Below are 13,674 nucleotides of genomic sequence, written 5' to 3'. Positions count from 1 at the left end.
GCTCATTAAACCCCACACAGTACTTAAATGTGTTTTTTCCTTTTAGAATGGCACTAAATTACATTCCCAAGTAGACTTGCTAAAGTCTGAGCCCAGCTGTTTGTTGGCAAAAGTGGCTACATACCAGATAGCATACTTGTGAGCACTCACAATTAAGTCAAATAATTAGTGAAGAAACAGTAACTCTGTCTCCACAATTGTCCTGTTTAAAAGTTTCAAACTATTTCTGCCTTTTAGAGATGATGGAATTGACATTTTTTTCCAAAGGAGTCAAAGGGCACAGCCCACCATGAAAGCCTACAGTGGTCTCAGGTGTTAGAGGAGATTTTTGGACAACTCTGCTGTTCCTCTCCAGGACTCAGGCACATTTTGTCCTTAGAGACCCACAAATATAATGCCACAGCAGAAGACAAATCCCCACGGATCCTGTTTTCTTTCTCCTCTCATGAAGGAGAAGAAAGGTGAACAGGGCTGTGGCAGGGAAAGGAGTAGCAGCTTTAGTCCCCAAGCACCTCAGAAGATGAGTCACTGTCAAAGATGCAACTTTGGAATAATGGAGGAAATGCAAAGTAAAAGAACAATGTTACTAGGGATGTATATTGGAAAGTGATTCATTTTTTAAAAAATTCCTCACATGAGGAATGTTTATTGATTTTAGAGAAAGAGAAAGGGAGAAATATCGATCAGTTGCCTTCCGTGTGTGCCCTGACCGGGGATCTAACCTGAAACCTTTGGGGTACAGAATGACGTTGCAGCCAACTGAGCCACCAAGCCAGGGCAGGATTCATTCTTTATAAACCCTCCCATAGGTACGCACAGGTACCTGCTCAAAGATGTTCATCATGACATTGCTGGGTTTTTTTAAAACCTGCAAATAACCCCCTCTGGTTACACAAATTCTGGCGCAGTGGCCACACACACGGGAAATTTCAGTTGCTAAGAATGGGGCAGACAGGAGATACCAACACAGAAGGTGTACACAGTGGGTTCTGGAAAAGTCAAGTCCCAAAGCTGCAAGTATATAGCATGAGTACGTACGTAACAAACATGGTAGGCATTGTGTCCTAAACCACCCTCGCAGCACAGCATTACAGAAAACATCCCTGTCTGTATTTTGCAGTAACTTTTTTTTTTAAACCAAGAGTATTGCTTTTGTAAGCACAAAAAACAAAATCAGAAGCAGTGGATTTACTAGTGAAAAGATGGGGTCTACAGAAGAAAACTGAATATGGTCAGGTTATGCCAAGAGTAGTTTGTGTATCTTTCCAAATAAGGGAAAAAGTCTCCATAATAAGCTAAAGGGTGGCTCGCCAAGAAACGCCAGGAAGAAAGCCCTGCTGCCCAGGCCACAGCAGCCCTGGCTGCCTCCTTTGGGCACAGCCCTCCTTCGGCAACGATGCAGGCAGAGGTCAGCACGCCCCATCCCCTTGGTGTGCAGTGCTTAGAACTTCTGGGGCAAGTGGACTGGAGGGTAGTGTTAGGGCGTCCTGATTTTAATTAGTTAAGTAAGGCCTTAAGTCATTAAGTAAAAATATGACAGATAAAATCAGAGCCTCTTTTTCTTGCCTAGAAATAACCATGAATATTCTATGGAAGATGAAGATTCACTTGTAAGAAAAAAAGGTGTTCATATCAGCATCATGCAAATTGTTTTTGCCTGAGGTGGTCGGTGAGGACAAAAACTCATAAATTACCACTTTGAAACCACTGTGTCCTTCTGGCTTGAAAAACAGATTAATCTCCCTGCCCTAGTCCACAAAGGGAAGGGTGCAGGGAGGAGGCCAGCTAAGGCTGAGTTAGGAGACCACACTGGCCACAAAGTCACCCTCCCTGCTCCTTTTCATCTGACTTCTCCTTAAAGCCAGTGTCTTGGTTCAGCTTTTGCTGCTAATGAGCTTAGCTGCCCCTGGCAAGAGGCAGAAGGTAGCAGTTTATGGTTTCACTAGATGACAGTTGAATTATTTAACATATGCATAGCCTTAGGTAGAGAAACTTGTGCAGCCAGGCAAAGACTTGGCGTAGAGCAGGGAGAGCTGTTTTGAGTGAGCACAGGTTAAACGAGATAGCAGGCACAGAGCACTTAGCAGAGAGCCACGCGCTCAAAGGGCGTGTGTGGCAGTGGCAGTTGTTGCATACGAGGCACTGTTGAGAAAACGTCAAGAAAAGCAGAAAGGGGCACTGCAGGGTTGGCAGTTTTACCTGCAGGGTTACCAATGAGCACACTGTAGTTTTATTTTGGAAAAAACAAATGTGCGCCAGAACATTGAGCAAACCAACAAACCACCGAAGTGTCGCTCCTTTCCCTCTCCCTGAGAGGTCAGCGCATTTCACTGTGATATGGACCCTAAACCTGCTGGGCACCCGAGGACGTGGTGACACTGGCATGGGCGTTCAGGGTGGAAACAGGACCAAAGGAGTCACAAAGAGACCTTTGCAGGGCTGAGAATGTCTAGGACTCATCATCAGAACAGTGCGCACAATTGGAGTTTGTTTGTTTTCCCTGCTTTTGGTTACAATTCTTAATAACCTGCTACTAATTAAGCTGCTTTAGTCCTCACTTTCTTCTCACACCATGTCCTGGTTCAGTGTGGAATTGCTGTCCAAATCAATATGCCTCAGCTCTGAGCAACCAGATTCTTACTTCCTCCCAATGTGCTAGCCATAAATGGCTGACCACAGCACAGAAGCCCCCGCTCTGCCCTTCCTGTGCTCGCCTGTTCTCGCTGTCAAACCCAGTTCTTGTCTCAGAATCCTTATGTCCTTCAGGCAACCAGCATCAGTCCATCAGAGCGGTCATATTCACACAACCATCAGCAATACATACTTTTCAAACTTTCAGGTGGAAATTCTGAATAGATGATGAGGCCATTCTCCTGAGAAAATCTCACCATGGGGCCTGACCAACATGCTTCATGATCCCCAAACCATCAACCAACTAAAATAAACTTCTGGCATCAAATTAATGAGGAGGTGGCACCACCACCCGCTGTATCCGCACCAAGCCAACCCTGTCACAGGGCTCAGGCGTGATCTTCTCCCAAAGGAGGCTGCTGCTCTGCTCAGGAAAATCCCTGGTAGATGATTCCAAAGAGAAAATCGTAATTTCACATACCTGTACAGATCCCAACGTTCAGACAGCTTTATAAATTTCGGTTCAAAAGCAATGTTGAAATAACATTTTGAAGAGAGAGCTGTAGAGGATATGACACTAAAGGTTTGAGGCACTTTGCTGATAATACAGAGCAGTGCTTTCGAGTAGGCGTCATGCACTACGGTGTGCTGAGAGTCATGCTTTCTCCTGACGATGTTGCCCTCACTCACCGAGTTCCTAGAAGCCTGTCTTCTCAATGCTGCAGCCCGGAGGCTAGCAGGAGCCGCACATGTGGGCAGCATCTATGGACCTGGCTAGAAGACTGCAACAGCTTAATTATACAATATTATCTCATTGTAAGTAAAATCAAATGTAACATCTGGCTCAATACGTATGAATAAAGAGACGCCCAACCAGGGCATAAGCAGAAGACAGGAAAGGGTTTGTCCTACGTCAGGCTAGAAGAGGATGAACCAGTGGAGAGAGGGAGGCAGGTGAACATTGTTTCTCATTCTTACCCTGATAGTCCCTGTGTCTGCCAGACCCCACGCAGGACAGAGAGGACATTGCCACTAGCAGTGCTGGAACCGGCCTGCATGCAAGGACAGAAGAGAAAGCCATTATCTTATGAAAGTCTCCAACTTACAGATGTCCTCTGGTGCACAGCTACCTACTGCCTTCATCTAAGACAGTTTCAAATAGACTGGGGAGTTTCTGAGGAATCAGGAGCCCTGGATCTCGTTACACCAGAAGGCCTTACACTCAAACTGACAAGCAAGCACTGATTTGGCACAAGCCACAGAAAACGGCTTTTCCTGGTGTCTCGTTATCAAAAGATGAACGGAGTTCACCCAGATTATTCACATACAGCTAATGTGTTAACAGGAGAATCACACCCAGATAATTCACAAAAAACCACTAAATGAGATAATGCAACAAGATAATTCACGTACAACTACCGAACAGGAAATTAACACCCAGATAATTCACATACAGTCACGGAACAGGAAAACCATACCCAGATAATTCACATACAACTAATGACCAAGATATCCATACCCAGATATTTCACTTACACTACTAAGCAGGGAAATCACACCCAGGTAATTCACATACACAAGAAAACAGGAACACCACACCCAGATAGTTCATGTACAACTACTGAACAGGAAAACCACATCCAGATAATTCACATACGACCACTGAACAGGCAAATCATACTCTGATAATTCACATACAGTAGTGAACAGCAAGCCACATGCAGGTAGCTCACGTACAACTGGACAGGAAAATCATACCCAAATAGTTCATATACAACTACTAAACAGGAACACTACACCCAGCTAAGTCACATACAACTAGCGATGAAAAAAATCCCCACCCAGATTATTCACATACAAACACTGAACAGGAAGACTACAGCCAGAAAATTCACATACAACTACTGACCAGGAACCATACCCTGACAATGCACCTACAACTACTGACCAGAAAAACCACAGCCAGAAAATTCATGTACATGAGTGAACAGAAAAACCACACCCAGATAGTTCACATACAACTACTAAACAGAAAAATCACACCCGGATTATTCACATAAAACCACTGAACAAGAAAAATACACCCAGCTATGTCACATACAAATACTGATCAGGAAAACCACACTCAGATAACTCATGTACACTGCTAAATAGGAAAATCACACCCAGATACTGACTTAAAACTACTGAACAGGAAAAGCACTCCTAGGTAGCTCATATACAACTACAGAGCAGGAGAACCACTGAAAACAGTATCAACTGACCTGAGAGGAATGGGGACTACTCAGTGTAAATGGTACAATTATGAAACTCACCTCAGTAGCTATTAAACACATTTATTGAAGGGTACTATTTAATATGTTCAATTTAAAACATGGCTGACATCCTTAGGAAAAGTCATATACTTTTCCACAAGTGCATGACTATTTCTTATTGCTTTAGTCCACCTGTTATATGCATGGCATCCGTGAAGTCTGCAGTGTTATTTTTTTAACAATTTTTCTTTTTAATGAAAAAATTGTAACAATTCTGATAACTCTCCTCATTCACCCAGTGAAGGCCAAGCATGACCTAAGTTCAAGAGCCTGTAGTTAGTTCACCTGCTGCGTAGCATGAAGGAAGCCGACTTTCTGAGCCTCAGGTCTGTCACCAGTAAAAACAGAGGTAAACTGAATGTAGTCTTACCATGCAGAGGCGCTACGAGCCCTGCTGGCTTACATAACGTAGTTAAAAATGATGTCGAAGGGTAGAATGCTATACAGACACTGTTTGCAGCAAGAACAACGGAAATTGTTTTGTCAATATCAGTTTCATCAGGCATGCAACAGGCATCAAAAGGCTGCTACTACAGGGAAGTGTTTGCCACTTTTCTTCACTTAATGTACACATAAACCCTAGTGCTACCATTATATAGGAACGTCTGTTACGTCTACATTATGTTATTTTACCACTTACCTTTGCCAACATGATTCTTGTTTTTGCCACATCCAGAGGTGTGGTGACTGCAGCTGCGAATCCACCTGTGCACATAAACCCCAATACAGTGTTTACTGTGTCACACAGTGTTCCCTAATTTTTATTGTATAATTCTATGTGTCTACAAAAAGCACTTCTTCATCATTATGTGCCCTTGACTGGTTCAAGAACAAGATGCATGCATGCCAAACCTTTACCTGCACGCAACTGCTTTGCAGTGACACCATTGCAAATGACAAGATGACAAGGTAATGCTTTACCTCCTCAGGCTAACCTGGTCCCCCCCTCCCATCTTGCTCTCTGGGGTGCAGCGAACAGAGCTGCATGTCTCCCTGACTGTGTCTACGGTAAACACCTGCTCTCGCTGAGGGGGTGGGGGGCTTCCTACAGATTCTCAGAGGGCCGTGCCTTCCAGGGGCCACTCTTCTCTCACCTGACTCCAAGATGCTTCTATCATTTCTGCCCTGAGGCAAAGTGGGCAAACAGAAACGGGTATCATGGTGGGGATTTTTGGTACAAATGGCTGGATTCTTCGAGTGAAAGACATTCAAAGAGTAAAGCTTTCTGTACTTCCAGGCTTCTGATAACAGGCCAGCTGAAGTAACAACATTTCTAAGCTTCCTTCTGTACTTTGTTAGTCCATCTTGATCTGACAGGCATTTCTCCTCATGACTTCCCTCCTACTTTCTCTTCCATGGAAATGCCGTGACTGCCCAACAGATATTTTAAAAACCCACACATTATAAAGGTAGCTGTATCTACGGACAGAGGAATTGGAAATTTTTTCCTAACAGAAACCACAGTATATGGTGCTAATGTTCTGTGTAATATGATACAAAGGTATAATTTAAACCTCAAGAAACCCTAAGGAGGTGAAAATAATAAACTCAAAGGACTCCAAGGATTCAGTGTCCACAAGCTTGGGTGAAGTGGGCAGTTTTCTAAGAGTGCTGAATAGAACACATGTGGGAAGGATGCTCCAGAAATACCACCACTCTCCCTCCATGTTGTATGGCATGTGGACAAAGAAGGTCATTTGATCTTTGCCAAATATCTTTCCAAATGTGTTGCTGAAGAAAGATCATTACACTGAACCTCCTCCAGGTGGTAACTTCATGATGATGACTTTTTGAAAGATGTACCCACTTGTGCTTCTATGTTCCATTTTTGGTTACCTACAAATGACACACCTTAGGGTTGATAAAGATCAATGACAGGAATACGGGTGTCCTTTTTTAAGCCACTTTTGTGTTATGAATATGTGAAACATTTTCCTCCAGATTCAGAAGTTGCCTGATATTCAGAGACTTGGCTAAAAACCTCAAGTATGTTAAAATTTGGAGGACTCAACCTGAAATCCAACAATTTTAATGTTTTTCAACCACATATTCTGCACTAAAAGAGTAAATATACTTTAATTACAGAAAAGGTCCAGGAAGGCTTCACATCCATTAAAAAGAAAAAAAAAGTCCCCAATAAGGAATAAAAAGGACAAAGGAAGAAAAACACAATGACCCTGTAGCACTCCAACCTCATATTCAGCTTCGTTTCCCTTACTGGCTGCAGGGTCCAGCCTGAAAGAGCCCTCCCTCAGAGTCGGGAAGACCCAGGCCTCCCTCCGCGCTCTCCTGGCTGACTGGCCTCAGGTGAAGAACCTGTGAGATGGGCACTCTGGTTCCCCCAAGCTACAGGCAGGGAAATTGATGCTCAGGGACATTAAATCACAGCGAGTTATCCTAATGCAAGCTGAGACTTGAACCTTTGTCTGACTCCAGTCGCTGAGCTTTTGGCCACTGGGTCTTCTATTGGGCTGTTTTTCACCTATAAAATGCAGACAGCAATATGACATAGGGGTTAAATGGGTTTACACAAAGGGTTTAGAGTAGTCCCCGGCTCATACTTACGCTCAAAGTAATCAGCTGTTTTCTGGGTGGGCAGAGATGTGTGAGTTTTCTTCATGTCTATATCCCAGTACACAGAGTAGGGGCTCAAACATGCTTACTGGGTGCCCATAGGCAAGTGTCTGCAGTTTTTACAAACTGAAGATTTCAACTTGTCCTCTAAAAGGAAGGGGGAATGGGAAGGCCCAAGCTAATGCCCGTGTTTTCCTTGTATGCGGTGCACTGGGGCTGAACTAGGTACTTTCACGGATTACTTTATCTCATTTGCATCTTACAGACAACTTGCCCAGGGAAACATAGGTAATATGGATTGGAGACTCAAAGTCATGTGTATCTTAGCTCTTTCACTACATAATGACTTTGATATATAAAAAGACATTAAAATGTATCCGTTTAATACTCGGAAGTGCATATACCATTTTTCTTGTTTGAAAATGTTCAAAAACTGTCCTAAACTGACTAAAACAACTTGAAAGCTCACAAGGACATTTGTCCCCTGTCTACTCAAGCTTTTATGAGCCACCTATGTTGAAGAGTATTTGCCTTCTAATAAGTCTGGATACTGCAAATCAAATTCGGCCATTAGCAAAAGTCCCCCATTCCTTTACTGTGGACACTTGCCAGTCAGTATTCTCTCAGAGATTTCTGTTTCATCCAAGTGATATGAGGAAACGTGAAAGACAAGAGCGCATATGCTTAAATAGGTCCTAATTTTACTACCATGAGGGAAACTATATTTTATGAAAGTTACTAATGAGTCAATTTGAGTATCTTCGAATGTCAAGACTGCCCTACTTCACAGACCCCACAATGTTTTTTATGAGGCTGCAGGAAGGACTTGTGAAGGTCATGTAACAGAATAACATCATAATGGGGACGGGTCAGGGGACTGGTACTTTCAGTTAAAATGTCATTATTTTCTACATTTTACTTAAGAGAACTGTAAACTGCTGGTAATTAATACAGGGTACATGCTAACATATTAGACAGGAAACAATTCTTTGGTACAGCAACTGGAGGCTGCTTTAGTGTTCAAATCACATGGGAAACAATTTACTCCAGGCTCTCCTGCGGTAGGTTTTTACTTTACTGGACGCTAGGAGAACTGCATCCAGGAACAGATTTAGAAGAAACTAGATGTCATGCAGGTCCTTAGGAAACCAATGCTAATTATTTAAGGTCTCTAGACAAGAGGTCCACCCTCCTTCAGCAGGTCTGGAGCTGTGACCTCCTAGTAGCAGCTGTGAATATGGTGGAGGCAGCACTGTCCCTCATTGTCCCTCAAGGTCCCCTCTGATTAGCCTGGCAGTAAGAGGAGGATCTTCAGGCATGTCTTCTGCATAATCTCCAAACAGTGTCCAGGCGGTAAGGCTTCAACAACAATAAATCTGTTTTTCTTTTAAAGATTGTGTTGCGCCTTCTCATTTGCACTTCACCCTCTTCTAGAATTTCAGGCCATGGGAAGATCTGTCTGTCTGTCTGTCTATCTATATCCATATCCCTATCACTCTCCTCTTACAGAATATAAATAGGTGTTAATTACATGAAACAGATCAAAGAACACTAGAATGGCAATTATCACTTTGGTAACATATGTCATAATTACTTAGGCTGAATTACAATTTTATGTTTAAAAGTCAACTTGAAGTGAGGCAGTTGGCAAAGTCTCTTTTCTTCCTAATTTAACCCCTGACCAGCAGCCAAGGGAATTGCTGAGCATGACAAGCCTTCAACACCTCCAATCTCAAGGGCTATTTTTGGATATTTGTGTCAAGTGGTTTATAAAACAAGCACGGGCACAGAAGAGTGCCAAGGGCAGCACAGGCTGGGTTCACGCATGCAGGAACGAGCAACCTGATTTCTGATGTAAGGGCATGTTTTGTCACCGCCTTTATGGCCACATAAGGCTAAAGAGTCTGAAAGTGTGGTGGGTAAGCAAGTGAGGTCTTCAAGGGGCTGCTCAAGATGGTAAGTCATTATTCATTTCTCCTTAAGTACGTAACGCACAATGTTGCAACAGGCTGCTACACTTTCACTTACTGATGAAAAAATATCACTTTTTCATAAACTGGAATACTTTCAAATAATGTTTATCTTTCAGAAAGGTTTTAAAGTAGTAACGTAATTCCTCAGGATCAACACTGTACCAACTAAAATTTCAAAACAAAAGGGATATAAAAAGAAATGTATTTAATCTTTTGCTAAATATCTGTGGATTTTTGCAGATCTTGGACAAACTCCTTCATTTATCAGAACCACAGCTGAAAAAATAATGTGATTGTATTGGAGGAGATGTTTGTGTACAGTAACTTTGTTAATATTATTCTATCAGTGCAATTGAAATTATTGTGATGGTAAGAGCTTTTCTTTTTCAAGGTGTTGGTTGTTTTTATCAAAATAGTAATAATTCCTTACATAAGTTTTATCAGTTACAAAGTACTAATATATACTGAAGTACTGTAATCCCTTTAGGTAGAGAGGGTTGCTTCTAGGTTACAGGTAAGGCATATGGTGCCCAGGAAGGCCCCAAAGTCTCATTCCTTGTTTGGGGGCAGAATTGAGACTTGACAGCTTTTGTAAGTCCAACCAGTTCGCCAGCACTCGACGTGGGGCTCTGGGCAAAGCCCTTCCCTGCTCACGCCCCAGCTTCTCTGCTGTCACTGGACATGGGAGCCACCTTACTGAAAGAAAAGGGCTTGGCCCACAGGACCCCATGACCAGTGGGCAGGCGTTTGACAAAAACGTTTTGTTCCCCCTTCTGACTAATACGAGTGCATAGTGCCTATTACAAAGCATTATTCAGAAAAAGGGGATTGTAATGAATGCAAATTTCCTTCATAGATCCAATGCGTTTGCTTTGAATGTTGTTATCAGCTACTTAAGGAATGGGGCCAGAGAATATATACTTATTTCAACACATGGAAGTTTCATGGTATTATTAATTTTATTTTTTTTCTTTTTTATTGAATTTATTGGGGTGACACTCGTTAACAAAGCATACAGGTTTCAGGTGCACAATTCTAAAGTGCATCATCTGCACACTGTATTGTGTGGTACTGTAAACTTAAAAAAAGTGGCCTTGCCTTATCAGGGAGGGCCAGATTGCCATTATGCTCACTCTGTCCCCGGGGCCCAGGAGGGAGTCACAAAAATGCCCATTTCACATTTAGGGACTGCGGAACAAAGACGCCTGACCTGTGGAAAACAAATCAAGACCACCTACTCATTTAACACAGCTAATGGCCGTCATGTGCAAACAATTACCCATCACAATCAGTCTGAGCTGGCTTCGTGTCCAGAGGCAGCCTTCTTATTTTTGATCAATTCTACAAGTCAAATGGCTCCAATTATTAATAAAGAATCCTGTAACATGTGTGTTTTCTATTTTCCTAATCATTACAATACCCAATCCAACAACCATTAAAGAAATTGAAAAATAATTCCTTTTCTAATAAAGTTGACATCTAACCCTACGTATCTGTCAACTTAGTGGCTTCACATCTAAAGTAGCAATTGACAACTTTCTGGCAAATCTCCACTTCAGTTTCTTTCAACTGTAATTCTAATTTACCTTTATTTACAACAAAATCTATTTCTCTCTTAGAATGTTAAACCTATGATTTATTAAATTCCATAAGGCATCTGAGTTCTCATTAGAACCTCACTGGAAAATTCGTATGACTCAGTGATGGATCACACAATATCGCACATTGTCACTTTGCTCATGGTTTAATGTCTAGAAAATGCCCAGATGTTTGGACCTCCATATTTTTTACACAGAGTAGTTTAGCCTTCAGTAGACTGTGGGGCAGCCTCTGTTCTCCTGACACTAGTTAATCTGCAGTGCTGTCAAACACAGCCCACAAACCGTGAATCACTGCCTGCTGCAGAAATTGCTTAAACCCCCAAAGCACTGCTCAGGGCAGACAGCTGCAGAGTCAGCCCTACACCCACAACAAGTCTCTTCCCACACAGGACTTTATAAATCATCTTTAAGATAATTCAAAAGGGTCTGAATGAAGGCTTTAATAAAGATAAAGAGAAAACGAAACAATTTGTCAAAAACAAATTGGTTGTCTTTCAAGTGGACACCTTTTTAGGTTTTTCTTTTTCCTAAGACACTTTCTTTTCTCAAATAACTAGTGGTACTCTCTTCATCTAAACAATCAGGAATTTCTAAAGAATGTTGTTTTTGCTTTGTGAATATTTTCACATTTCCCCCACTTTGGTCTTTCCCAGTATAATATAATCCTTTGCACCTGCAAAAGCTCCACAGACTGCTGACTGCCAAGAATCCACCACGTGACCCAGCTTCCAGGACCAGAGGGCCTGTGTTTAAGGAGAAAGAAAAATACAAGTTATTAAATATTTGAATTTATCGGAACCTCCTGTGGGTGAGCTCTAGGGATGGGAACTTAAGTGAGAAGCTATTTTGGTGGCATTCCTCACTGATGACTTAAGTGATTTTCCCAAGGACTTAAGTGTATTCTAAAATAAGTCAAAGAAACAAGGGTGATGGCTGCATTCGACTGCTCAGAGGAAACAACTTCCAGTCAGTGTGTGGGATACATACACACACACACACACACACACACACACACACACACACACAGAGTGCGTGTGTATAAATAAAGGTGTATCTTTAAGACAATATGACATTGTAAATATTTCCCATATAAATCTGAACATTACTTATATAATTCACAAATTAGTCCAGAACAGTGCATGTCAAAATTCTTCAGTTCTTTTTTTTTAATCTTTTTATCCATGTTGCACATTTGAAGGATGCTGATTCTGCTACTTAAGTATCAATTTGAACTTTGTCAAAACAATTTCTCGCATTGTTCATGAAGTTGAGGATTTTACAATTCAGTACCCATGCCGAGTTTCACATTAGACAGAGTGATGACCAAGGCATGGTGTCTTGCTCACCAAGCACTTACGGTTTGGTAGAACCCAAAACACATTCATATCAAGTGGTGAACAGTGCTGAGTCAGGCCCGAGCTAATCTCTGAACACAGATGAAAACCCACGGTCCCCACTCACCACCACCCTAAGAGTTGGGTCCTGTTATTATCTACCTTTTACCTGGGCTTCCTAACAGCACAGCCTGCTTGCGCGCTCTCTTCAGTTTTACTGGTCTATGTGAGTGGTGTGCAATGAGGTACACATAAAGTATGCCACTTGTTTTGGCATGCGCAAACACATGAAATCATTGCCACAATTAAGACAGTGAACACACTCATGACCCCAGAGTTTTCTGTGTCCCTCTGTCATTCCTCTCTTTCCTGCCCTTCCTCGTCAGCCCTTAAACAATCTGTCATTCTAGGTTACTTTATCTACAATTTTATATAAACTAATCATACATTCATTTTCTAAAACCTGTATTCTTTCCTTCAGAATTTTTGTGTGATTCATCCATGTTAGTGTGGATATCAATAGTTCATTCCCCTTTAACTGGTAAGTAATATTCCACGGTGTAGATACACGATTTGTTTATGTATTCACCTGTTGATGGGCATTTGGGATTTTTCCAGTTTCTGGCTGTTACAAATAAAGCTGCTATGAACATTCATATTCCTGTCTTCATATGCAGGGATCCCCAACCTCCAGGCCACAGACCAGTACTGTTAGGAGCCCAGCCACTCAGCAGGAAGTGAGCTTGGATGTAATGGGCTTGAATCATCCCAAAACCATTCCCCCTACCCGGGTCCATGGAAAAATTGTCCTCCACAAAACTGGTCCCTGGTGCCAAAAAGGTTAGGGACTGCTGAATCATATGGACACATGCCTTCATTTCTCTTGTGGAAATACCTAAGTGTGAAATAGCTGTATTGCACGGTAGGAATATGTTCAACTTTTTACAAAACTACCAAACTGTTTTTTAAAGCAGTTGTACCATTGTACATTCTAACCAGTTCCAGTTTCTATACATCCTTCCAAACACGTGGCATTGTCAGTATTTTAAAAATTTTAGTATTCTATAGGTGTGTAGTAGTATTTCATTGTGCATTTAATTTGTATTTCTTTAGTGACTAATGGTGTTGCTTTTTTTACGTACTTTTTCCATCCATATATTTCCCCCTTTTTTTTAAAGCCTCACCTTGAGGATATGTTTATTGATTTTAGAGAGAGAGAAAATGAGAGCAAGAGAAACATCGATGT

At 41.9% G+C, this 13,674-nt stretch overlaps 1 protein-coding gene across 6 annotated transcripts in view; it reads right to left on the bottom strand.

Annotated features, from left to right (window-relative positions):
• Positions 1 to 13,674, bottom strand: part of SLC25A26 (solute carrier family 25 member 26) — a 159,194-nt gene that overhangs the window by 464 nt on the left and 145,056 nt on the right. For 2 of the 6 annotated variants that reach the window (XM_054595087.1, XM_054595090.1), the window contains 4 exons: positions 11,768 to 11,837; positions 7,367 to 7,428; positions 5,587 to 5,651; positions 3,610 to 3,683 (listed from right to left, as the gene is read on the bottom strand). In XM_054595087.1, coding sequence (XP_054451062.1) covers positions 3,610 to 3,683; positions 5,587 to 5,651; positions 7,367 to 7,428; positions 11,768 to 11,837 — 271 coding nt within the window. The remainder of the gene's footprint in view (positions 1 to 3,609; positions 3,684 to 5,586; positions 5,652 to 7,366; positions 7,429 to 11,767; positions 11,838 to 13,674) is intronic. The other 4 variants (XM_054595088.1, XM_054595093.1, XM_054595089.1 and 1 more) reach the window with 3 other exon arrangements.

This window comes from Pteronotus mesoamericanus, unplaced genomic scaffold (genome assembly GCF_021234165.1).
Source record: "Pteronotus mesoamericanus isolate MK-2021 breed Mesoamerican mustached bat unplaced genomic scaffold, CSHL_Meso_final scaffold_54, whole genome shotgun sequence".
Lineage (NCBI taxonomy): Eukaryota > Metazoa > Chordata > Mammalia > Chiroptera > Mormoopidae > Pteronotus > Pteronotus mesoamericanus.
Note: the sequence above shows the minus strand (reverse complement) of the source record. Positions and strands in the feature narration are given on the sequence as shown.